Genomic DNA, 26,553 nt, shown 5'->3' on the forward strand with positions numbered 1-26,553 from the left:
GTGAAGAGACCTAAGAAACTACTAGGAGGGCTGGAATAGGTGCCTGAGATAAGCGTCTCCCCTTATATGATTTTTTTTTCCAGCAAAGCTCCCTTTTTGCCTCTTTCGTTTCTATTGAGCTGAGTCAAGAAGTGATAGAGAAACATATCTGAGCTCGTAGCACTATAGAAGGATCTTCTTCAAAGCCAAGGTTAAATACGTCCTGGGAAAGAAACAGTTGTTCACAACATGTTCCAAATACACAAGCCCACCAAGAACTTGTCATTAACCCTGGGTATGGTCTTGCTTTTGCATGTTAAGATGTTCAAGAGTTCTCTACTACTGAATATTCAGAAGGGGAAAAAGAAGTGGCTATGGGCAGGAAAATCTGCAACCTTGCAAGAAAGAAGCTAAGTGACTTATTCATGGGGTGTAGCTATTATCAAAAAATAGAAGTGATGCAGAAAGAAAACACGGAATTTCTGTTTGAATCGCAAGCCCACAAGCATTTCTGCTGCTAAGCAGTGGCCAGAGTGTGCATTTTGCTGCAGCATCTCACGTGAGTGAAATTGTTGGACCGGAGCTTTGCAGAAGCGTTTCGACATCCACTGGTACGAAAACAGGATGTTTAAATCTTTCACCAAGTACAAAACATATAAAATGAAGACTCTTGAATACTTTGGGTGCTGAAGTAAATTACAGTTTTATTGGTTTAGCAATTGTTATTTCTACCTTTTACGTTGCAGGCAGACAATAAATACAATAAATAACTTTTCTGTTCCCTCTTCTTATTGAAGAGTTTTGATTTTTTTAAAGCTTTTCATTTTTTTTTAACGTTGGATTTATTGATTGCTTGATATGTTCTCAGGATTTCATTCAAAAATTCCTTCACATTTCCCTTGGTCTTGTACTGGCATTGATCCCCGCGTGCCAGGCTCTGTGATGGAAGAAAGAGCAAAGACTGGGTTACAAAACACTTTATAAAAAAGTAAAGGATTTAGATGAAACGGTCAAAACATACATGCTTTGGAGCTAAGCAAGGATTTCAAAAACAACTCCTGAAGAACTGTTCCTTGAGCAGTGAGTTTAAAAATGGCTTTTCATGGTGACTAAGAAGGTGGACAGCTGGACTGTCATATAGTTGTAGCTGAAGTAACTTAAACTAGGCTGTTTCAACCCAGAAGACAGGACAGAGAGAGGAGTATGAGAAACTGGGTAAGACTAGGGCAGTGGGTCTGCTTGGTGGTGCAGTGCCATTCGAACAATATTCCCCCCTACAAGGTCGACACTAGCTTAAAGGAGCTCGAGATGCTGCAGCATCAGCCTCTTCCGTGTCTTACTGCATTTCACAACAGTTTTGCTCAGTATGTAAATAAAGGACGTTTCACTGCCCCAGAAAGAGTCCTCCTGAGCATCATCACAAGTTTGAAGATGCTGCAGGTCACAGCAGTATTTCATGCCCAAGCATCCTTGAAGAAACTGCAGCTTAGGTAGAAGTAACGCTGCAGAGGAGAAGGATGTCTCTGCCTGCTTGTCCTCAGCCATGCTGCTTCTGCACATCTACTGTCTGTTTTTATATCATAACTGTTTAGAGTAGAAACATATTTGAGAAAGGGAAATAGAAGAGCAATTTAAATAAAGTTCCTTTCCTAGAGATCTGTGTTGAAAGGTCCTCATGCTAAAGGGGTTTGGAGAAAGGAAAGGCCACAGTGGGCAGAACCCATCTCCCTGCTTCCTCTGCCAATTTTAATAGCTTTCCATTGCCTCACATGTTGCGGTTTTCATATCTGGCTCCTGCATAAAATGTGTATTTAAAACACATTTGAAATGAATCACTTAGGTGTTTAAATTATTAAAAAAATCCTTTCTTTTGTAAAAGGTAGACAAAGATCTATAGAAAAGGAAGAAAAGCCTTACTTTACACATTTTTCTTTCCAGTTGAGTCTGAAAGCTCCTGTTAAGCAATGTAATTACTTGCAATTCATTTGAAGTTACGTTGTTTTGCATCATGTGCTTGGTTCCTTCCACAAAGCATGCCAGTTCGTAGCCAGGCTGTTAAAGAAAGAAAGCGTTAGAAAAACCTAGAATGCGTTTTGTGTTTAGCTACAGAAAGAAGAAATATATAGTCCTAAACATGGCAGCGTCTCACAGTTAAACATATTTTGCATTGTACTGAAAACTGATACAAGAACTTTGGGGGATTCTAAAACACCGAATCATCACATCACATCTCTCAGAAGACCTCAAGCTGTAAAAGTAACCTCTTTGACGTACAGTTTCAGCTAATGCTGGGTTTCTCCGTATCTGAGGAGGCTTGCAAAAAGGAAATGGCTTTTGGATAAACCTAGACCTGAGCATCTGAGGCCTGACATCTCTAGCCAAGGTTTGCTTGGTATTTAGGCACCTAACCATAAAACAAGGTCTTGCAGAGCTTTTCAAAGCAAGAACCTGTATCTCTTGATTTGTAAGTCAAGTCCAAAGAGGGCTTTTGCCTGACTCTGCACTGATAATGGAAGGAGTTCTGCCCACCCCCCCCACCCCCCCAATTTCATCAAGCTCATTTGCTCATTTGCTGCTACTAGTATATTAAAATCTTCCTTATAACCGAAAGCAAAAGTTATGTAAGAAAGCAAAAGTTATGTTAAGATCAGTTAATAATTAAGTTCTTTAACAACTACAGTAGCTTAAAAAAACATAGGCTTACCTCAGCAATGGGAAGACAGGAACATGACTGAAAATGAAAAGAGTGAGCATTAAAATCCAGCAGCGCTAGCACTCAACACACAAGTACATTTTTGTTTAGTTTCATGGTATTCTCAAAAGCGAGGTACTCACACTGACAGGTGTCTCCCTGCATGGGCAACTTACAGAACTTTTTCCCTGAAAGAATAACAAGTGAGAAATCTGTATTTAGTGTCATCTACCTTACAAGCATGCATTTTTACAGAATTAAGGTGCTAAAGAGCCACTTACAAGTAGATGATTTGTAAACCGGATAATTTCACTGAAACAGCAACACTGTGCTTGCACAGAGAGCAGCAAACCAGAGAGAATTATGTATGACAGCATGCTGGCATTCATGCGCAACTCGGTCTGATGGCTGACAGAAGAATAGGAGGACACTCCTTTTAATTGAGTCTTCACAAAATTCCCATTCTAATATGGAAAAACCCAATTATAAAACTGATACCAGGTGCCCACTATTTTTTCCCACTAGCTTGGACAGCATTTTAGAAAAATCAAATGTGGAATTAGTCACCTACTGGTGCTTTAGTACTGTGGAAATTCACAAATGCTCCTCTGAAGCGATTAAGTTGAACATTATGATATGATACCCCAACAGGAAACAATGGTTAAAAATCTACGAAAGCATTTTTTTTTTTCAGATGTGGTTTTCGTCTCCTGTGCTTATGTAAATTATGGTTCCATGAAAGTAAAGAGACAATAATGTTCAGCATTGCCGAAGTTCCTGAGAAAACAAACTGACAGGCTGCAAGCCGGCTTCCCTCTGGATTCAGAGCAGGACCTTTCTCAATGCTGGTAATGCTGCAGGGATCTGTTGAGCAGACAAACAGACAGAGTTATGGCGCGGTGCCTGGAGAAGCTGTCACGCTCAGTTACAGCTGCCGCGTCCAGAGAGCGATCTCATAGCCCTCGACTGAGATCCCACCTTTGCCAAGTACAAATGCACTGGTGTGCAAATAAGGATCGGGCCCTCGGCGTGCAAACACTGACTGCAGTGTCTCATCTCACCCGTTCCTTTTTAAACAGAAAGGACCGGATGCAAAAATACTCCTGGGTGACCAAAATGGTATTAACTTGGAAACTCTCTCAGATGGAGTCTCCAAATCAGGTTGAATGTCTGCTACAGCTTTCTGTGGCCACAGAGGTTTTTTTTTTTCAGCAGAGCAAGCAGTAGTCCTCCAGATTTCTTTTAGATCCCCAGTGTTGACTTTTAAGCTTCCCTCCTGTTACGCCTTAAATCCTGTTATGCCTCAAAGACCTTCTCCAATAGCTCGAACCTTCCGCTGGTCGGTCTGGCTGAAGGATGAGTACAATCTCCTTGGAAACTGCCCTGGAAAGAGAAAATATCGGGTTTCAATTTGCTCTTTTTTCTCTGGCATTTGTCTACTGGCAAGGAATTCATCTGGCCAAGCGCAGCTCTGCTGCCTGCCCGCACGTCGAGGGGAGCGGAGGAAGGATCTGCCTGCTGCTCCTGCCTCACTGCCTGCCCCCTCCCGAGCACTGCCGTGTCACACAGGCCCCAGGGAATTCCTGGAAAAAGCCAGAGACCAGGCTAACCCCCAGTTAAAGCTGGCAGCAGGCTATGTTATGATCAACAGGCGCACAAAAGTATATTGCCATGAGGGATGGCGTTGATGCACCAGGCAGTGACATCTTTCAAGGCACTGGGCTGTTAGAGAAGGGCTAAAGTCATTGATCTGTGATCAAGAGCCTGTGATTCCCTGAAAAGCAGTAAAGAGACTTCTGTTGCGGGTAGGTCTCCCTTCAGGAAACAGCTTTCTGCTCAAGCAAAGCAATGGGTGTGCTGCTCTCTGTTCCTTCAGCCAGGAAAGCCCCATTGGCAAGAGCTAAAACAATTATTTCAAAACATAAATCCCTGAAGGAAATAAAAGCTGTGTAACATTTGTGGGACACTGGGTTTCTCAGATGACTGAAAGAATGACTTTACATGGTTTCAGAGGAAAGAATTCACAAGCATCTTTGATTCTTTGAGCCAAGGTTGTGCAAGGAACGTGGTAAAAAGCCACAGGAGAGAGGGATTCTTCACGACAGCCAGGATTTTCTACTGCTTCTTGTTTTTAAGAAAAATACATTCATTAGAAATTCCATTTTGCCCAGTAGCTGCTACGCTCTTTCTTTGCAAGGATTTTACAAAATCTGATATACTTAGCAGGCTCTCTAGGTCCTCTTCACCTAAAGAATGATGTCCCAGCGCAGCTGCCGTGATCTGTAAGCGATTGGTGGCATAAATGATATGCAGGATACATAATTAGGACCTTTCCACACATGACATGTAATTATGTTCACTGGACAGTGAGCAGATCACATAACTTCTTCCCAGGCTATAGCCCAAAAGGACAAGATCTGTATTTTTTTTTACTAGTTGAAAATCAGAGTGGCAGAGCTTCCCGAGCTGCTCCCGAGCTGCTCCCCGAGCCTGCAGTTCCTCCTCGCGGTCTCCCTCTGCCAGCCGTGCCAGCATTATCTCTGCATCTTTTCATTTTTGTTTGATTGCTTAATGAGATCCGTCTCATGCTGTTGTTGCTCCAGGGCAGATAGGTCACCAGAGAAGCTGCGTTCAGTTTGCAGGGACTAGAAATCACCAGAAGTCAAACTGGGAGAGAAAGAACCTGGTAGTGGTCAGAGCAGCAGTGGATTGGGCACAGAAGCAGGTGGCACCGATTATGGCTTCTCTTTGGAGAGTTTAGGCTCTATTCTGGCATTTAGAGGCTGATCCAAAGACTGCGGAAATTAATCTTTGCTGCCATTCCAGCAAAAAGACCAGCTTTTTAATGTAATATTTAAACACTTAGTTTTGACATTTTAGAAGTCTCCATTTTAATGACCAGCTGCAGCAACATTTTTTTCACCAATATATTGTCATTTGTGTCTTAAATACAACCATCAGTTTATTTTCTGTCCTCATGTCTAGGTAACTGAGCTCCCTCTGTTCCCCTCCCTTAATCTCTCTTTCAGCAACACAGGCCAAAATGTGGAGCGGAAATAGAGGTCTTTCTAAAAACCTTGCTCAAAAAAAACCTGAAACAAATGAATAATAAATTCAGTAGCCAGACTGCAGTAGGTAGGAAGGTGGCTGTGTAAGTCCACTTCCCACAAGCCTCAAAAGGCCTGTTGTCAAAGCAGGGAGCCACCAATGCTAAGTCTGGTCTTTCTGAAGCTTTTTCTTCCCCTTTTTAAGCTCTCTGGCTGGAAAAATCAGGAACAAAACGAAGAACCGCAACCCAGGATTTTTAATAAAGGTCGCCAAGCTCAAAGGTGGTGGGCGCATTAGCCCATAGGAACATCCCCTACATTGCCCTTGGGAAACCTGAGCAGGGAAACTTGCTGAGGTCAGCCTGGGGCAGGATCGTGCGTTAACAGATCGTGTATCGCCGTGCTTCGTATCACTTCCCTACAAACTAAAGGATGCAATGGACAAGCAGAGGAAGGAAGGAGGCAGAGAGCTCCTTCAGCCAAGGGTACTGCCAACACCAAGGCAGCACGTCGGCTGGGTGTGCCTGGCTGAAGATCACAACTTCCGAGTAAAAGGGTTTTAAGATTTCAGCCCAGAACAGGTATTTGGAAAAGATGAAAATGCAAAACTCTCCCAGTACATTGCTGTGGTCTCCTACAGGCAGTTCCCTCCGGCTCTTTTGGAAATCCTCGTCTAATATCCTGTACATTTTTGATTTATGTGTAAATACTTTGGGAGATATTCTCTTTTAATGCACCTATTTTGATGAGAGGTTGATTAACTGAAAATGTCACACAAATGTCCAATTTCCAAAGAACTGTTTTAGCCTGGTCAGCACGAACCCCCAGATCTTCTGAGTTCTCATGAGAGAATTTGCATCCCACTGTAGTGTTTCCAAGAAACTCTGTACAGTTTGGGTTTTTTAAATGTAGAAAAAAGGTTCCCTGTAGAGAAAAGTACCAAGATAACATACCAGCCTGTTTTACATTTGCTGTGTACACTGATGAAGATGGAAGAGCTTGCAAAGGCCACAAATGAAATGATGCTATTGATAATCTCATTTTCCAGAGATAAGGTGGCTTGGAGTATTTTTTTCCCTTTCTTTTAGATAAAGATGACATATACTAGTGTAGAAATGAAGGAAAACAGGGTCAATCTAATTCCTCCGTGAAAGGGTAAACCATAGCATAGTAATAGGAAGGTTGCTTATGATAGAAAGGTGTAAAATCCAGATGAACTCGGGGAACATTTCATGTGCCAGCTTGAAGAGGGCGGTGGCGCCTGATAGCCGCACGCTCTGCTCTGTGCTAGCAGATGGACCAGGGGACGTCCCCAGGATGCACCTTAGCTTCTGTAGGTAATGGAGCCCCCATTACATTCAGAAGAGTTTCAATTAATTTGAAACCATTTCAACTAACTAATCAAAACTAGTGGTGCTCAGGAGCTGTGAGATGGGGGAGCACACCTGAAAGGGACTTTCAGAGCTGCGAGCCGTCCTTGTTTCATGAAACAGTACAGTCACCAGAGCTTTCCTGGGTTTTCTAGCAGGGAAGACAAGCTTTCCATGCTGCAACAATATTTAACAAGAGCTGAGGCATCTAAAAGCAAAAAGCCCTGACAGCGACATGCCAGCCATGCTGGGTGTTGCACATATTGCAAGTACACCTCACAACCAACAGCTTCCAGAAATAAGCAGAGGAAAACAGGAATTGCCAACAAAGGACATCAGTTCTCTGGTATATTAAGGTTTTCTTGATGCCAGTGGTCTCACTTCAGTATCCCCTTCTGTGAGCCTGACCGCTTTCACACCAGGGAAGAGAAACATTGCAGAGCTCTCAGATCATAAGTCCACTCACCCTTCCTTGCTTGTCCGACTGGGAGATGACCCTGGGTGCTGGATTTCCAGCTCAGCGCAGCATGCAGAGGAAGGTTGAACTTGCAGGGCAGAGACAGCGCAAGGTATTCGCTCCGTGGCTGCGTTAGAGCCCCCACCAGCCAGACCCACATTGCAGCTTGCTTTTCATGCTGGAAGCATTGAAAAAACACCTGCAGACTGCTTGACTGAAACACGGCATTCACAACTTAATAACGAAATAGGCACGGATATTGGTTCACACCTGGTTGCATGAGTAAGAATAGGCTGGCCCTGTTCTGTAAGAGTTGGCAGGATTTTCTATCCTATGAGCAAAGTAGGCTACTTTAGTGCTAAAATGTTTTGAAACATGGGGGAATTGATCATGAGCCAGTGCAACCCAGGAAGATGAGCTACGTAAGTCCTGGTTTTTTACAGCAGGCGAGGTCGTGTAGGTGCCCGTCTTGAAGCACTGGATGTTGGCAGCAGGGCAGTCTCAGCCTGCGCTTCCCCAGTGGCAAGGTTCTTGTTTCTCCAAATGTTTCTCCTCGTGACCCACCGTTACCCATTGCTTTCCCCATCATTCAAGAGGACCTTTGTATTCCTTTCAGAGATTTGGTGTTCTATAGTCCAGTAGCCTTCGTATTTCACCTATACTAAGAAAGGATTTCTTGATGTAGCCAGAATTTTTCATCTCACAGTGAAACCTCATATAGAACCTCTGAGACCCCTTAAAAAGATACTTTCCTGCTGCCGCATGTATGGCTCTTCAGAGATTGGTTGTTCCACTAGTGTCTGATCCCGGAGATGTCGCAGGATCTACATTTTAGGAAAACTGCTTTGAAAATCGGTGTTAACTACTTAAATTTCCCCTCACTGCATGGCTTAATTCCCTCTGGAGCCTGTCTCTGGAAGGACACTTTACATACTACTTATCTAAGTTGACAATGATCAGTCTATAGGAGCATATGTAGGCAGAAGATGGCTTTAGAGAAAGGAAGCTGTTCTGCAGTTTAAATTCAATTTAGCAACTTGAACTTCTCACTTCTTGGATCTCACCATTTTTCTGACACTACACTTTGCCTTTTTCTTCATGGGTACAAGACAGACATTGGCCTTCTTGCTTACATAAATTCAATGTCTAGGAGAGAAATCTCCACTATAACAATCTCTGCGACAAAACAAGGAACTTCAGATAAACCAAGGAGATACATTATATCTAAATGCCTGCAAAGGCATCACCTACTCCTCTGCCTCAGAATACAACAGCAAAAGAGAAACTGAAATGGGGACCCCCATCTCACCTTCCCCTGAGGTGTGGATGTGCCAGGCAGGGACTCCCGAGGCATGAGAAGATCTCAGCTTGGCACAGAGCCATCACAGGCTGGGCTTCAGCAGGCACTAAAACTGCTGGGGGTGAGCTCCTGCATGGAATGCCAGCTGCACCCTGCCTGGGAGAAGGACCCAAGGACATTACAGGTGCCCAGCAGCAGCAGGGATGCAGAAACCAGGGGGTGAGGTGGCCCCCTGCTTGCCCCCTGGCCAGAGGGCAACCCCAGCCTGCTCCCACCTCGCACCCTGTGGGCACCACGAGGCTTCTCCCAGCACCAAAGACCTTCCTCCAGGTCAGCGTTGTTGTCCAGAAAAATACCTTTTCACTGGGAAATTGGTTCCTGTATGGGTTTGGGTTTGGGTTGTTTTGGTTTTTTTTAATGGGGAAATAACCTGCTGTTACCTTCTTTCCTTCCATAGCACTATGTAGCATATAAACTGGGAAAAACAGCTACACAGCCAGCATCTCATTAAGTAATATGGGGCGTTGTAAGAGCTGGAACACTACCAGTGACATGAAAGTCGGGCAATTACAGGCTCACTTGAGGCATAACAGGTCTGAGTACGCTTGCATATCCCAGGCAAGAAAAGCATAGAAGTAGGTATCCCTGGTCCTTCTAGTCTCCATTCTCATTTTATACTGATTTCAGGATTTACTGCATTTATCTTAGAAACGTGGGGCTCTGTGAGCATCTGTGAACAAGCTATCAAGCAGCTGCTTCCCCCACTCCAGCGTGCGTGGTGCTGGGGAACGTGCCACCGACGGCAGGTCACTACAGCCACAGCACTGACAGAGGAGCAGGTCCGTATCCTGAATTACGCTGACACGGGGGGTTTTTCTTTTGTGTAATTCAGGGACAAAACCACCAACATATGCAATCAGTGCCCCTTTCAAGGGATTTGAATCAGCTGTATGTACAGCTTTTTGCCTGCTGGGCAAGGCACTGTTTTAAACTCCCATTATCAGGTCCCTCGGAAGGATTCCTTAGAGATCCTTATTTCTGTCAATCAGTGGATAATAATATTGTCTCTAAAAATTGATGCATTTGATATATCATAAAGAAAATCATTCACAAGACACAGACCTGTCAATTCTTTGTGTGCATAAATGGTAATTGACATCCCTTGTCTTCGAGACACGGGGCTGACCCCTGGCAGCAGCACCCAACCCCACCACTGGTCCGCTTTCCTCGGTGACACAGCCACGCACTCACTACTTCAAAAGCAAGACTAAATTATTTATCCGGCTCCATGTGCGGGGATCTGCCGTGATCAATCACAACAACAGGTACAGCTGTACCACGAAGAGCTGTGCCTCAGAAGCTGCTTGTCCCACCCCTGCTGTGCCTGACCCAGCGTCAGCCCGAACTCCTGCACAGCAGCCACGGCTGCCGTCACCCGCGAAGCCCTCGTGCTCCAGCTCGGCGTTGCTTTTCCTCACTTGTGGTTTGTCTATGAATGCTAGCAGGGTGATACACTGATTAACCGGTGCATCCAGGGCTTGCCTCCCAAGATGCTGGGGGAGCCGTTGGCAGGGCAGGGTCACCCCAAAAATCACCTGCACGCTGCCCTGTTGGGATGGGAGCATGTGCTGGTCTGGCAGCAGACCTGGACTTGGGGTTGAATGGAGCAAGACAGAAGATGATTGCCTGGCAGCTCCAGCGAGCAGCACATGGCTGTGCCCTGCCACGGACGAGGATGCCATCATGTGGCCAAAGCTTTTTATTCACTTCCCGCTTGCTTTTCATGTTTTTATATTAAAAGCTTTCTGCCTTCTGCTCCCTTTCTACACCAGGTAGTCTACAGCTCTCCCTGACAGCTCCTTCTGGCAGGTGTGTGTAACACAAGAGTTTTATCTGAGTAAATCCTAGGCATCCACCTCAAAACTGGTTTAATTTTATGAAGAATAGCAGGAAAAGTCAGCATGCTGCTCCGACGTGGGTCTCAGGGCTTTACATCCAAGGGGGCACTGAACATACCAAACCTGTGCACCGTGAGAGCAGGATCATTCAGATACACAGCTTGTTCCAAATCTCATCAGTTTAATTAATTCGTGGTCCATTCTACATAATACAACACTGTTTATTTGCACCGAAAAACCAGTCACCCCGAGTATTATCCCTGGAGACATATAATATTATGCATCTAAAGAACATGTTGTATGTATATGCATTAAAATAGGTAACATGGAAAAGATGAATCCTTAAATGCAGCCAGCAACAAATACTTGTGTGAAGGCTCATCAATTTTATCCATATTGTTTATCAAAAACAGTTCCCTGTGTTCTTGCCAAGCTCAAAGGCACAGTGAGCCTCCTTGCCTGCAAGTCCTGAGATGAAGCAACACCAGCTGTTTCTCCCACTTCTTATGGCCAGTTTTGGGGGAAGCCACACTTCTGTTTTATATTTGGGCCCCAGTGAAGGGGAGCCCAAGGTTGGGGACCACATCTCTGAGCACTGCTCCAGACCTGAATTTTTAGGCATATCCTGATGAGGTCTTCAAGTCTGGTCGTCAATTCCTCCATTCATCCAGGATGTAGGATTTCCTCTTCTCCTTCTTTTATGGAGGAAAGCTTGGCAGCTGCTCCAGGTTGTCTTCAGAAACCTTTATTGAGGGCATCTGCTAAAACTGCCATTGCTGGGCATTTTCCCCAGAGCTCTTCTTCTCCAGAGGAAGATGGGGGGGAACCATACCTTTCCCAGAGGACAGAAGTGTCCCAGACTGTTCCCCCATGCCACATGTCCCTCCGCATGCGAGACTGTTACCCCTCAGCCCCTCCTGCCCGTGCCACCAGTCCTCTTGTCCCAGCAGAGCTGGGCCTTCTTGTTTTTTGGCATCAGAAACTCCATGCTTAGAAAATAAAGCATGGAGATATTTAACAGCATGAGCAGAAATGATGTAACAGACATAACCATGATGAATAGTTGAAAGGCTGAGGTAGACCAGAGAGAGACCTGGGTCCGCCCCAGTTGTCTCAGTGGGATTGCAGCAAAGAGCTGGAGGTCTGAAGGTGACCTGTGTATTTTAGAGAATAATTTGGGATAAACTCTGCATCCCTTAAAGAGACTTCTTTCGGTGATGGTCTCTCAAGATTGCAAAGTGATGTCTGCAGGACTTGGCAGTTGGCAAGCTGGTCTGTCACGTCAGGGAGATCAGAAGGGCTAACGAGATTCCTCTAGCAGGTCCCTGGAGGGCCACATAAGGCGGGTTCAATAAATTAATAAGTGGCCATCTCTATGAAATGCAGACTTGTTTTATTGTTTTCTGAAGAAAAAAGAGCAGCTTAGTCTCTGAATTTAACATCCTCCTGTTTCCCAGCTTAATTTTTACCTCAGATAACAAACTGAAGTTGTTGAAGCCCTTCGCATTTTTCATGATAATGTGTTAAATTATGGCAAACTGGATAGTTCTGTGATGTAAAACACGAGTATCTGTTCGTATGGATGGAGTCATCCATTTCTTTGATCCCGAAAGCCAGCTAGGATTTGGTGGGAATCCAGACCTTCCTACACGAAAAGCACTTGTGCACCTGCCACACCTCCTCCTTTCCTCATTCACAAAAATGACGAGCATTATACGCAGTGTTGTACAAAAGACGCTGCCTCGGCTGATGTCGGGTGGGCTGGGTTTGGGTGTATCTCGCTCATGCGGGTAGGGGAGTTGTCTCAAGTTGTCTCTCGGCTCCATGGGAAAAAGGTCATCGGTGAAAAAGCCCAACACCACCATGGGAATTATTAAGATGCTCTTAGACAACAGAGTGAAAGATTTCATAAGAAAATGGTCTTTGGATGTTATTGAGCTGGTGTGGTTTTCGGAGTCCTCCAAGGACTCCTCCATGGCAGTACAGAAAGCAGATGCTGTAGGTGCAGGATGGGAGTCTTCGATCAGAGCAGCTAAGCCCTCACTAACACCACACTGCTGATTTGGCTCAGGAAATTAGGAGACTTTCAGGTCTTCTTGGCAACACTTTTGAAATGAGAAAGAAGGAGGTTTATGAAGTACTGCAGAAAACAGCAAAGACTGACAAGAATAATCTTGAGTATTTAACTGCTAAAAAAAGTTTCTTTAATCACATAAGTTTAATCCTTTATTCAAGCCTAGTTTTATGAGGGAAAGAGTAAAACTGTGAGCTGATAGTCAAGACACTTTGAAACGGCTTAATTTCAGGTCTTAGTGGATGGATCAAGGGAGGAGAGGATACTGTGCAGGGACTCTAGTGAGAACGATATTTCAAAACTTATAAAATGTTAGAGAATATTCTCCTTTCAGATTTTCTCTTCTGATTCATACTAATCAAAACAATCAGAACAATCAGAACAGATTGCAGTGGATCTGGAATAAAACCTAAATCCATTGGCACATCTATCGTCTGCTCCAAATCTCACAGACCCAAATTTGAAAAGTGTTTGACTATTCAGAGCTAAGTACCCATGTAAATTATCTGACTTTCAGAGGATCTATACAATTGCAAATCCATTTGATTCAAAGATTAATGCTCTAATTTTAATAAAGCTAGAGGGTCTTCATGCGCTGACCTGGAAGTTAAGGATTGGTCTCAGTTTGGTCTCTTTTCATTGCTTTGAGGGAAAGTTCATAGCCAAGAAACATGACTGAACTCATTGGGAATCCTCGCACTGCATTGACCGTGATGCCCCTAAAAAAGACCTGTTGGGGACGGAGAAAGGTTAGAGCATAGGAGTATACTTAACAAGAAGAAAACATTGAATGAGTCCATGGTGGGACTCTGAAGAACCAAATTTTGGTTTGCTCAGAAGATACGCTCTCGCTGCCCGTCTTTGCTGAAGTCTGCGCTGGAGAATGGAAACACAACGGCAGAAGTCACTGGGTTGGTGTCATCGTGCTCCATGCTGCCTGTGGACCCCCATCAGTATCTCCCAGCAAGAGCTACAGGAGGTAAAGAGTTAAAAAATGGCCTCATGCCACTGGTGTAGAGCCGAAAGCAAGAAACCTAAAGCATCTTCCAGTATTGTCCTACCTAGCTACAGTCCTTCCTTCCCTTTGCCTACATAAGAGTGCGGGGATTATGCAAATGCCAAGGTGCAAGAAGGCTGTTGCTTTCATGCAGCAAACGCTCTGACACCCGAGGCTGGGTCTATGGGCACAGAAGATGTTTGGGAAGCGGAGAGGGAGCGCTGTGGCCGTGAGCCAACACGGGCGCTGCGCCACGTGGACTATTTTGCAGGTTTCACCTTTGAGCATAGAAACAATTTCTCAATCAGGAGAAAACTAGACTTACTCTGTACCTTGCTGCGAACTAGCTTTCACCACCGGCTTTGGAAAAATGTTCCATAGAAGCCGATATTTTCACACGTGGGCTCCTAAGGTCGAGCTTTGGTGCTCATACATATCCCAGAGTTTTCTTTCGTTACGATAATATGAATTTATACAGCCAGACTTCCCCATTCTGCTCAATAGTATATATTGAAAAGATGCTGGCACATACAAGAGTGAAAGACCCTGCAGCTTTTAAGTGCTTGAACAGTAAAGTGCTTTTTGGAAAGTGGAGAAGGGGCCCTTGTCGCACCTGGCATTGGCTTGTCTCCCTTCGAAACACCCCTTCGCTACAAACACTACTGCCCGGTACGTGCAAGGGTGTGCACAAACTGCTCTCTCTGGGGTGAGCCTAGTTACAGAATTATGATTGCAAGGAGTATCTCTGCTGGCCTGTTCCTCACAAAATCGCTTCATTAACCACCCAGGCTAATCACTCGTTGTCACTAATCTAAACAGCAGAGGTTCAGAATAGACAGCAAAAGTAACATCAGCAAAGCAAGCCCCCTTCCAGGCTTTACAGAGGCAAAGCTCCCACAGCTACTGCAAGAAAGCAGGGAAGATCTTGACCACAGGAGCAGAAGCCCATAGATTTAAGTGTCCAACCAGTATTTTCCCTGAAATACTGAACTCTGCCAAACATGACTATATCTTGTATCCAATACATCCAGTGCGTGGTGGTGACTGGTGGTGGTGACAAGACAGAATCAAAACATCTTCACATTGTTTAGGATAAAGTTTGCAATGTGAAACTGCAATATTGGGATATTTAGGATATCACTTGATTTATTGGGGTGTTTTATTTTGCTAGGAAACATAGAATTTTCTAGGAGGAAATTCAATTTTTTGCAGTATCCATAAAGTAACACAAGAGAACCACGTTAAATAATAATGAAGATTTATGAAGAAAAGCCCAGAGGCATAAATTTTTCTCATCAGAACTAACACACCTGACTGTGGAAAAAGAAGAGGGCTATATTTACCTTTTCTTGTGCTCACCAGGCAATTATTTTTAGTACTGCGAATGCTGTGTCTTTGTCCCAGAACAAAAGCGTCCAGAGCTGGGTTTGCCATTTATTAGTTCTGTGTCCCCCAACATATAAAAAGATTTTCTTTATGAAAGAAAGATCTAGTCTTATGATCAACTGTTACTTAATCCTATTGCAGGCTTTGATCCGGGTGCCAGGTACGATAGCAGAAAAACGGCAAGAAGCTCAGACCTCAACGACAATAAAAAAGTGCCTGAATTAGTTGTTAATATTCAGGCAGGACAAGGAAGGCAGGGGGTGAGGATGAGGATGGAGACAGAAGGGAAAACGCATGGAAATTCCCCTTTCAGCCCCCCTGTGTTTTACTGTGAAACTGCATGGCAAACTGCACGTGCAGGGCGGGTGGTCTGCGCAGAGCCCGGGGCACCCTGACCCTCCTCTGACTATCCGAGCGTGGTCTTTAGCATCTCTCCAAGTGCCTCTGCTTCATATGACCGTGGCTTTCCTCACTTGCCGGGAAAAGACGAACCAGACCGCAGGCTGCTGTGACGGCTGGCATAACATAATGGCATGTTGGCAAATATTTAAGTCACACTGACTTGTGATTTTGCAGGTTATTTTTCTTTTTGTAACTTGTTACTTTTCCCTCAGAATGTGAAAATTAACACTTTGGAGCTAAAAGCCCACATGATGTTTTGATGACAACTTAAATACAGATTTATTTCAATATCAGAAGATGTCTTTTCTTGTGACTGTGCATTGGCAGCACAATAAAGCTGCGAGCCCTGGTTCTCTGCCATTCGCATTTAACTGAGGCAAAGTTTGCGGGTAGAACAAACAACTTTTATTACACTAATAGACAAAGCCAGAAAAAGGAGAGGGTTTTTTTGGCACACAGCTCTTCTTCACATTTGAAGCCGAAGCAATTCTGGTTTAAAAGCATTTTCTATCTGCTCAGTCTTGGTGCAAAATAAGGGTGGTCGGTGCAAACCTCAGTATCAGTTCTGCCAAAGCATTGCCCAAGGCAACCAGACACACCCAGGGTGCCAGCACGGTCCCACGGGAATCAAAACATTTGACCCCTGCCTTTTGTAGAAGCAATCACAGGGGCAACATTTGCCACCTCTGATTTTTGATAAGTCAAATCGCATTCACAATTAAATGCACTGGTGTGAAGTGTTATTTCGAGTTAATTAACTCCAGCAGACTGTGACCCCCAGTCACTCATTTTTTCATATCTGTAAGGTGCTTTATCACTTTCACCATTATGATTTGAATGAGTCCGCACTATAGTTACCTACTGTCATTATTATAATCTAGCAGTAACTGGCTTTAGCGCTCTCAACCCTGCAGATATGTTTGTAACAGACATTGCATTTCCCAGTTGAAAATTTAATGCCTAGTACCCAGATTTTACTGCAAATACCACTTACTTTTAAGCCCTCGTTCTGGTAGCTCTGCAAGATACAGTCAAGGGTCCCTTTGTACTTGTTTAAATAAACTCCATCTGCCTGAAGTCGACTTTTCACAACATCCATTGGAGTAGCAGTCCCCCAGGAAACGGCTCCTAGAAAAATGCAGAAGTATTTGAACAATATCTTCTCTATAATTCCATGGGCGCAGGTCAGTGAACTCAGAAATCCACCTCTTATCTACCATGTCATATTAATGGGGTTTTCGTGTCAGGGCTTTCACCCTGCTCAGGAACAGGAAAGGTATTTCTGGCAGCAAAGTTCCCTGTTTCTGGAAGAAGCATTGAGATTTTGGGGGTTACGCTGGTAATCAAACGCAGGCAGCCCAGGAGGTGCTCCCCCCAGGGTGCAAATATATCTTCTGCCGTGCTTCAGGTGGAGCGTGGACGTGCCATGGGAAGAGCCCCTGCTGCAGGGAGCTGCCGCCTGGGGCAACTTCAGAAAAACTGGAGTCCTCAGATAATACTGCTGAAAAGCAAAGTTTGAGCTGAGAATGCAAATAAGAGGCTGGTCCATCTCGTGCAACTGGGATTAGGCTCCGCGCAGCCAAGATAAATCGTCATTCCTATAAAGAAAGCGTCTGTTCACATTGATTAGCCTGCAGCTGAGGGGGATTTTTGCTTCTCTGAAAAGGTCAGCATGTGACCGCAATACCTGGCCCAGTTGGACAGACAAGAGTTTGTTTGGACCTATGTGAGTGTTGGGGCATGTTAGACAAGCTGCCCAGATGGGCCAGGGCTCTGTTTATTTGCAGGAGAAACGGAGAGGGCAATTTATAATCATTACCTGAGCTAAGGATTGACTTGCATTTAGGGGTCTGCAATCTAGAAATGGCCAAGAAATGGGGAGTGGGTGTAGGGATGACCTTACGCGTGGAAGCATGGAGGGGGACACACATGCCAGCCTTACTGGCAGGTGTACACAGGAAAGAAAGAAGAAGATCAATAACAGTCAGCTCTGCTTCAGATGCGTGCAGGTAGGGTGCACACCCTCCTGGAGGGCAGCCAACAGGTTGAAGTCCTCTTCTGGAGGCATCTTGGCTGCCTTGTGTCTCTGGCAATGTGATATGCAGGCTGTTGTGAGACATCCAGGGAGATGAAGGTGCTGGCTCTTTTCCTTCTCACTGACATTGAGCCTGATGAAGATCTGATATCATGACTTCCATAGAGTTTGCCAAGTTGTAAAGCGCAGCCATGGTGCCAGGGCACCTGGCCCTGGGGGAGGAAAGTCGTTCAGCCCCGTGTCCTCTCCTGGTGACCAGGAGGATGTGGTGGCCCCTGAGCCACCCCTGGGAACCTTCCCGTCCTTGTTTTGCCAGTGCTGTGGGAAAAAAAGGTGCTTACCTGCTACACCCCCTGCAAGACAGATGGAGAAGGGATTAGGGGAAATACATCCGTCAGGGGTAATCCATCCACAGAAAATTGTGTAAGGGATGAAATAGAGGCAGTACCCAGGAACATCTCGCAGAAGCATTGCTCCCATGCCTCGGTATATTCCTGCTATCCCCTCTTTCTGTAGGACTGTCCTAAAGCAGTGAATTGGGCCTTGGTACACAGGAAATCCAGGAACTGTGGGCTTTAGTTTAATGTTTGCTGCAAAAAAAGGTACAACTGTTATAATAGCTGTATAGCTACAGAACGCCTACTGCCACCTAACAGACAGAAGTCATTACTATCCATTTTATTTTGCTAGGATCAGTATGTAGTGTGGGGAAAAAGAAGTTTTAAGAAAGGGGACTTAGGTCCATTTTTAAAAGACGCTTAGCCTCTTCAGGACAGATTTTTTTCTTAGATGCATTGCATGCCTCCCAGTAGGTATGTGCCCAGTGAGACTTCCAAATTAGTTTAAGGCTGTGTGCCCAATTTCATGGATGCCAAGCTGCATCTTTGAAAGCCTTGGAATCTTCAGAGTGTCCCTTCTGGTGTAGAGGACAGGGCTGCTTTTGGAAAGGGCATTAGATTGCTAAGCTGCACAGAGGCTTTTAAAAATGGACATAATATTACTTTATCAAGCCAATACAAAAATGTCAATATTTCACAGTTAGGCACCACAACTGTAATCATGAGAGAGGTGTTTGTGAAACTGCTGAAATCCAAGCTGTTCAGCTCTGAAGCTGCACCTCCCTTCGGCTCTGCGTGTGCTCTGGTGGGGTTTGCTCCACGCTGGCAGCCTGCAATGAAATTCAGCCACCGCCTCAAGCAGAAGCAGCTCCTTCTGCCTGCAGCTTCTGGAGAGGTTACAGCTGCCTGCTGCCATCCTGCCGCTGTCCCCTCGTGACCCATCTTGCCTGCGCCTGGATTACCTGTAACCCTGCCCCAAAGAAGCCAGCAGTTTTGAAATATACACGTGAAATTTTTGCTTTCGAACGGAGGAGGGTGGAGTAACAGAGAGGGGTTTGTGGGCAAATATATGTGGGACAGAGAGTGTTCAGCTGGAGGTGGGGGCTGGAATTACAGCCGCGTGGGGAAGGTGGCTCCCACGGCTCCTGGTCCTGAGCAGATCTGCCCCTGTGTTTGTTACAGATCCCAATCAGCTGGAAATGCCAGGAGAGATCTGATCAATGTCATTGATAACAGCCCTCCCCTTGAGCTGAGCAGGATAGGGTCCATCCTGAGGCAGAAGGAAGCATTTTTAGCTGAATTGCAGCAGCACAAGGCAGCAGAGAGCCAGGCCTTGAAGCAAAGTTGTCCTAAAGCTCTCAGAACTGGCAGAGAAAGGAAAAAGAGAAGCGCTTCCTACCTTTGATGTACGGCTGCGTTTGCATCTGTAGCCTTATCTTTACCAGGTCCACAGGGGTGCCGATGCCCACGGAGATGAACCCAGCCACCATGCTGGCCAGAGCCACGTCGGCGAGCGCCGGCGTGCGAGAAGGGTCTCCGTGGCGGAGCTGGCTGAGGAGCCGTTGCGTGTTGCTGAAGGCGCCAAACACCACGGAGCTGTAGACGGAAATGCTGGCCAGCGGGAAGGACATGCCTTTGAAGAAGCCAGCCACCTACCCGGGGAAGGGAGCAGGAGTTAAGGGAGCGAACGGGACTGAGCAGAGTAAACCCCAACTTGTCTATCAGGCCAGAAATGCAAATCCAAGTACCAGATGTCTCCTGGAACCAACTGTTCACACATGCTGAGCAAATGAGAATTAATTCATACTGCCAAAGACTTGTGAAGATTGTGCAGAATACAGGATATGCTGAAAGCACAGGAACCCATGTAAAAGTCCCTCTTATGGCCAGCCTCTGTCCTGGCATCACCAAAGTCAGCAAAGTACTTGTGATAGAGCTTTGCCAGCAGGTACAAGCAAAAGAGCCACTGTGGACCCATGCAGAGACATGGGCAATGTAATTTATCACTCCCTGCCAAGGATCTCTCCTTTCCCTATAGGATTAACCAAGAGTTACCTCAGAGTTAGCAGAGAAGGCTGTAGGAATCTGCAGTCACAGTTGACCAACTTTGTTGGTCTTCATATAACTGCTGGTGACAACAGTGATTTTGTATAATTGCTTTATGTATTTATCTATTTGCATTTTCTACCAGCACATTTTTAAGTAAGATAAAGTACTTACAGACTCATTTCTGTACACAGTGAGAACACAGTTGAGAGTATTTCCATATCCTTGACCAGCTTGCAAACGAGTCTGCAAAAGACATTCATGAAAAGCGATTAAAGTCGCATGCTTCCAGCCCACTGAAAGCTCATGCTACGTAAACAACGTGTACTTTGCTTTGGGAGTGAATCCTTCCTTACAGGTAAAGAAAACAGTGCAAGAAAATAAAATATATATGCATCCATCCCCCTTGAACCTTGCCAGAAGCAGGGCTAAGCAGGACCTCAGAGGTCTGAAGCTTTCTGCAACATCTGGAATCAATGACTGTCAAAATGCTCTTGAGTCCAGACCAGCTCTCCTGGCCCGGCTCAGCGCTCGCAGCAGACTGCTGGTGTGCAGTGCTGTCATTGGCGAGGTCCTGATTTATGGGGAAATTGCAGAGTGATGTGATCTCCTCCATTTTGGGACTCTCAGTGCAGGTTGCTGAAGGATGGAGAGGGGAGCTCCCATGGGAGGCTTCCAGGGCCCTTCCAATCCAACGTGGATTTTAAGACATAGAAATACTAAATGGAGCCAAAATAATTCAGGTCCATCGCAGAAATTCTCCATGCTTCACTGAAAAACACATTTTTACATCATTTCCAACAAAGATATTTTGTTTCTGGAAATCAGTGGTTATACCCGTTCCAAAAGATGCCTACAACAGCTGTAAGAAATGGTGTGTAAGTCATGACAAACCTCATATGCCTCAACACGCTTTTCCCTTCTCGTGTGTGTACATATATATACTCACATGCACACACATATTTAGATCATCTTTCATTCAAGCAGCTCGGAAGTTTGCAATAAAAAAATCCTAACAAGCGATGCATTTTTTGGGGTGTATGAGGAAATGGAAAACCTGTTTGGTTCACAGGAGCTGGAGCTTCAGCAATTAATCTTGACTGAGGCCAGAGCTCATTTTTCATAGCAAGACACTCACCCATGCTCTACTGGGGATGTTTTTAGGGAATGGGGACAGCATTTCTAATCATATCCATCAGCACTGCTGCTAGCTGAAATGGGGAAATGAAGCCTGGAGGGACAGTGCCAACCTGTGCTGAGGGCAAGTGTCCAGTCCCTTCCAGTGGCTCGGTCCTGACTTACACCAGGGTGAAGCAGGAGCTTTATTTGGGAATTTAAAGCCCAAAGGAGTAAGTGTCCTCTGGAGTTCACACCTGGGGAGAGCTTTTGGATAGCAAACAGCAGGTTGAATGACAAAATGATTTGGCCCAGAGCCCTGCCCAGGGCCCTGCAAGAGGCTGCCTGGTGGAGTGCTGCTGTGGGACCCATCTGGGGAGCAAGAAGGACTGAAGCCCAGGCTCACCCCTCGCCCCAGGGCTGCTCTGTGCAGCCGTCTGCCCATACCGAGCACCGAGCGCCGCTCTGCGCCTGGCCGGAGGCCACAGAGAAGGCGTCAGCGAAAGCAGAATATTTACCGAGCCCTTATAAACAAGCTGGTACGTGAAGATGCCAGCTATGGCTCATGCAGCACACGTTGTGCAACGCAGGCAGGCCCGGGCTGAGGGTGCAGACCCGTGCACACCGTGACTCATGCTGGGGGTAACGGGGCTGGGGAGGCTGGCTGTGCCCCAAGCAGCCCGGGACAGGGCGACCGCGGTGCACAGCCCTGCGGTCCGTCCTGGCTTCATCTCCACACTTAGCCCAGACATTTCCATTTTGCCTCCATGGGCTTGTTTTTTTTTCTTTTACACAGTGACCAGGTATTTAGAGGTTCAAGTTAATACATATTTTGAGTAACTGAGGGCAACTGAGTGTCCTCACAGGCTGCTCCTCGCACATATGCCTCTTAGCTAAGCTGTTAACACCCAGCACTGAAATCACTGCTGGCATCGCTAGCAAAGTCAGCTGATACCAGTATGGATATTCCTCAGGAAACTTCTCCTTTCAGTTACGTTTTAAATGGACGGGGTCTTTGGGTAACACCCAGAAACTGAAGAAGGTTCTGGGGAAATGAAAGCAATGTGGAGGATGAAAAACAAATAAATGTAAAATTATTTATAGTTTTGCAAGGCCGTGGAAAAACAGCTGCTTGGGTTTGATGGAAGCTGCGATGCTGGGGAGGGGCCAGCTGAAGGAGGAGGTCTGCTTGATGGGAACCATGGTGCAGATACCACATAGCCCATCCAACCTTTCATTCAGTCTTGTCCTGTCTTCTAGGTGGGGAAGGACCCCCCATCCCCTGGAGGCTGCCAGTGCCGCTGAGCTGCCCCTTTGCTGGCTTGGTGCTGTGTAAAAACTCTCCTTTCCACTTGCCTTCCCCTAAATTTGGAAAGGTAACAAGTCTGCCTACTTGGTATTCCCAGGCCATGTCCAAAGCCAAGGGCAACAGAGGGGTCAGCCTGACAGTTGCCTTTATAAGCACTGAAGGATGGGCTCGCTCTTTCTTGGCATCCAGAAACTTGTTGCTTCCCAGCAGAATCCTCTCTCAGTTGTTGCCAAACTCCCCCAAACCTGGCAATGATGCCTGATGGCCGGCCTGAGATGGGGATTGCCTTGGCAACCCTGGGCAGAGCCTGCCTGCGCTGCCCGTGCCCAGGCGCTGCCCATGGCTGGGATGGTGCCGGCAGCCTTGCGGCTCCTCCTGCATGGGGTCTGCACCCATCCTCGCACGGCGATGCTCCCAGGGCTCATATTGCCTTAGCAGCTCAGAAAGAATGGGGCTGGCAGGCCATCTCCCAGCCCTAGGAGAGCCAGCTGTGTGCCAGGGGATGGCTGTGATGACTGGGGAAAGGATGTGGCGTGGGCAGTGCTGGAGCCTGCCTTCTCCCCATCTCCCCCCAAGGGTCTCTAAGGTGCAAACAGGACCACTGGCTCTTGGGTCTGCCACATCTGACAGCCCTCCTGGGGCCAGCAGTGAGGCTTGAACCAGATCAGAGCACATGGGCAGAACAGCTGAAGCAGTGAAAGCTGGCTAGAGATGCCCATCACACTGTGCAAAATGAGAAAGAAACAGGATCTTCCTCTATATCTCTGCATCAGTAAGGGTGGTCAGCTTGGTTGGGTCATGCTTGTCTGCATCATACTGGCAAATATCTTCTTACAACTCTAAATCCTTCCCTCTGAGGAAAAATTATCTTGCAGGAACAGTAAATATTGCATCTCATAGCCCTGAGATAATAATTCCAGCACTCTGTCCTTCCAGCATTGCCAACACTAGGAAAACACATAAAAATGCACCAGCAGCAAAACAAATATCGTTCCCTCGTTGCCCTTTGAATACTCATCTGTGGCAAAGTTCAATACAACATTGGCAGAACTGTTTGGTAAACCACACATTAGGTGAGGCCAGCTTTAATTCTCAGCATTAATCCTCTTGTGCATGTCAGCCAGTTCTTTTAGTTACTCATTCGAAATGAGCACTGGAGAGGAAGAAAGGCTGAAGTCTCTGGAAAGATTTCTACCCAGGCTAACTTCCTCCTGGGGAGATGGGGAAAGTGAAGGTCTTTTGAAGAGTCATCTAGAGAGAGGCCACTTCCCCGTCGGTGGGGTTTTGGGTGGTGGCGTGAGAGCATGGTTCAAAGTGTTTTACCTTGATCGTGTCCAGAGGGTGGCCCACAACCACGCTGGCGGCTCCTGGGGATGAAAGCAAAGCATTACGCAAAATGTTGAAGAAGCTTTTTGATGGGACAGGCCACGGTGGGTTTGTAGGGGAGGAGGAGGGATTTCCATCGGAACAGCCGTACTGGGCCAAGCCAGAGCAATGCCCAGCGCAGTGCCCTGCTCTGACAACAGGCAAAAGCTGGGCAGAAACACTTGTGCATCTTCCCCCGAATACCCTCCTGGACTCCATCAACTTCACATCTCAAAGGCATCCAAGTGCAAGGAGGCAGTGTTGTATTTGTATGACCTGTCCATGACAAACCCTCCTTGCACTCTTGCAAGCTCATGCAAACTTTTAGCCTCAAAATGGTGAGATTCAGGCTAGACACAAGGAAATGCTTTCTCCTGGCTCAGGTAGAGATGCACTAGAGCTGACTGATGATGGAGACTGTGAACCCCCAGCCTTTGCTGTTTTAGAGATACCCATCAGGGATGATTCAGATAAAGAGGATCCTGCTCTGTATCGATCTCTACAGTCCCATCCAGCCTCATTTCCCATGGCTCCCTAGCAGATACTGGCCCGTTCCCCCTTGCCATGCCACCCACCTTCCCACACCAGGAGTCCCCATGGCAGGGCAGAGCACGGCTTGGTTTCCCCCTTCTCAGGAGGACAGAGCAACCCATGAGCCATGGCCAAGATATGGTTTTGTGTGCTTGTTGCAGAGACCACGGGCAGATTTTAGGGTGTTTGTGGAGGTGGTGGGTAATTTGTGCTGCTTCCCCATCTGCAAGTCTCCGTGCAAACCAGTGTCCCCAGGCGCTTTACAGACTACATGAAATTTCTCACCTCTCGCTGATTAGGACTGAAAAAAGCACCATGTTCTTGATCAACATATTATGGCTTCACTGAAAAATGTGTTATAAAATGTACCCCGTCTTCCTGGAGCTTAACCTGAGACCACCTGTGGTCCTGTGCTGTGCATGAAAACCAGCCGCTGCCGCTGACACGGAGCGCTGGTGGCTGTTCACGCCCCAGACGTCCTGTCCCGCTCTGGGGGTGTGCGGCGAGAGCACAGGGGCAGTGGGGCAGAGGGAACGACTGCATGCTGCGCGGCCTCCGCAGGCTGCAGAGATCCAAAAACCAGCTGCTCGTGCAGCCTTTTGGCAGAGGTTCTGGTTTTTTTAGAGTTGGCTAACCTATTAACCTCATCTGGCTGGTCAGGTTCTGTGAGCCGTCTCACATACCCTTCCTGAGCCTGGCGTGAGCAGTAGCCCAGGCAGAGCTCAGGTCTGCCCGGTGGCTGGTGCCACGATTGCCCCTCTGCCCGATGGCCAGTGCCACGATTGCCCCTCTGCCCGGCCGCTCCTGCAGCCCATCCCGGGAGCGGGCAGTTTAGCCGTGCATCTTATCAGCTCTTAAACCCAGTGGGAACTCTCAGTTCTGTATGACATACTACATTACTAGTGCCTCTACAGGACTTTGCATTAACTTTTTGTTCTTGTATCTCTTCTCCCGGTGTTTGCAATCAGCGTTCTCAGCGGACAGGATCGATATCCCTCCCTGCCAGCATCGCCGCCCTGGCCGTGGGCCTGTTTGCCCTGTCGGGTCGCGGGGTCAGAGCCAGGCGGTGCCTCTCCCGGGGGTGTGTGCGGCTGGGGCACCCCGGGTTGGCTGCTGCGAGCCCCGGCTGCTCCCCTCCGAGCCCGGCGCTGCTTCCAGCCGGGAACCGAGCAAGGAACGGAGAGCCGGGGTGGGGGTGGGGGGGGGCCGGTGGGGTGAGGGGTGCCTCTGGAGCCCCACCACCACCACCTCCGTGGGCGCACAGCAGCCTCGCACGTACTGACACTGACATTTTTTAAGTGTCCCGCCCGTAGAAATTGAATTAAACTGCACTTCTGAGGCAAAGCAAAGCAAATCGCGCATCCCCTGGTGTGAGCACGCCGGTCGGAGGCACAGACCGTAGGTGACACGGAGGATTTTATTCCCACGCACGCTCCTGTCCGCCCCCACGGCTGCCTTCCCCCCCACCGCACCCCACCCCGAGCCCACGGCACCACTTACCGCCCACCCAGCCTGCCACGAAGTCCTGCAGCTGGAGGCTGCCCATGCTGCGCCGCCGAGCCCGTCCCGCCGGCGGAGCAGGGGGTCCCCACGGGTCTGGGGGTCCCCACGGGTCTGGGAGGGGGGGGTGTCTCACCGGGCGGGGGTCCCCACGGGTCAGAGAATCCTACGGGCGGGGGATACCACGGGCGCGGGTCCCCACCAGGCAAGGGGTCCCACGGGCGGGGGTGCCCACGGGGTCTCACCGGGCGGGGGTCCCCGCCGCGCAGGGGTCCCCCCCGGGCCGCGCTCCCCGCCGCAGCCCCGCCGCCCGCCGCCCCGTGTCTCCCAGCCACAGTGACATCACGCACCGGGGCTTAAAGGCGCCGCACAGGGGCCGGCGGCGGGGAGACACCGGGCTGCGGCGGGGGGGTCCCGGCCGGGCGGGGGCGGCTCGCGTGGGACTGATGCTGCCGGCTGTCAGGTAACCCGGGTCAGACCGGGCTCCTCTTTGTGCTGGGGCTGGTCGCACCAAGGAGCGGGGAAAGCAGCGTCACCCCTTCGGCCGGGCAGCAGGGGCTTCCCGTGAAGGGGAAAAAACAGGGATCTGGGGGGAAGCATGATATGTACTCTTAAATTAAAGATGTAAGTCCAGAGACAAAGAGTCTAACTCACACAGCCTTACTCAGCTGAAACACATCTCCATTTGCTTCGTTGAAATCAAACTGCCTC

General features: G+C 47.5%; 1 protein-coding gene across 8 annotated transcripts; it reads right to left on the reverse strand.

Moving 5' to 3' along the window:
* Positions 1 to 10,904: 10,904 nt before the first annotated feature.
* On the reverse strand, positions 10,905 to 26,210 carry SLC25A48 (solute carrier family 25 member 48). 8 transcript variants are annotated; one of them, XM_075102885.1, is made up of 8 exons: positions 25,843 to 26,203; positions 23,770 to 23,813; positions 20,196 to 20,267; positions 19,375 to 19,627; positions 17,979 to 17,990; positions 16,597 to 16,730; positions 13,418 to 13,547; positions 10,905 to 12,848 (listed from the first exon to the last, which is right to left on the reverse strand). In XM_075102885.1, exons 1-7 carry the CDS (start codon positions 25,886 to 25,888, stop codon positions 13,425 to 13,427), a joined length of 684 nt encoding a protein of 227 aa, XP_074958986.1. In that variant the 5' UTR covers positions 25,889 to 26,203; the 3' UTR covers positions 10,905 to 12,848; positions 13,418 to 13,424. The 8 variants fall into 8 exon arrangements, with proteins under 8 accessions (XP_074958986.1, XP_074958981.1, XP_074958983.1 ...); XM_075102880.1 differs by having other exon boundaries at positions 17,979 to 18,227; positions 25,843 to 26,202; XM_075102882.1 differs by lacking the exon at positions 13,418 to 13,547 and having other exon boundaries at positions 17,979 to 18,227; positions 25,843 to 26,204.
* Positions 26,211 to 26,553: the final 343 nt, after the last annotated feature.

The sequence above is a fragment of the Phalacrocorax aristotelis genome, chromosome 8 (genome assembly GCF_949628215.1).
Source record: "Phalacrocorax aristotelis chromosome 8, bGulAri2.1, whole genome shotgun sequence".
NCBI lineage: Eukaryota > Metazoa > Chordata > Aves > Suliformes > Phalacrocoracidae > Phalacrocorax > Phalacrocorax aristotelis.

What these genes read in the sequence shown, in the direction of transcription:
- SLC25A48 (XM_075102880.1), bottom strand. Translation starts at nt 25,888, where the DNA reads ATGGGCAGCCTCCAGCTGCAGGACTTCGTGGCAGGCTGGGTGGGCG. An exon ending in ACCCTCTGGACACGATCAAG is followed by an intron (nt 20,268 to 23,769) that starts GTAAAACACTTT and finishes TGTCTTTTGCAG; the next exon opens with ACTCGTTTGCAAGCTGGTCA. An exon ending in AACGCAGCCGTACATCAAAG is followed by an intron (nt 18,228 to 19,374) that starts GTAGGAAGCGCT and finishes CTTTTTTTGCAG; the next exon opens with CAAACATTAAACTAAAGCCC.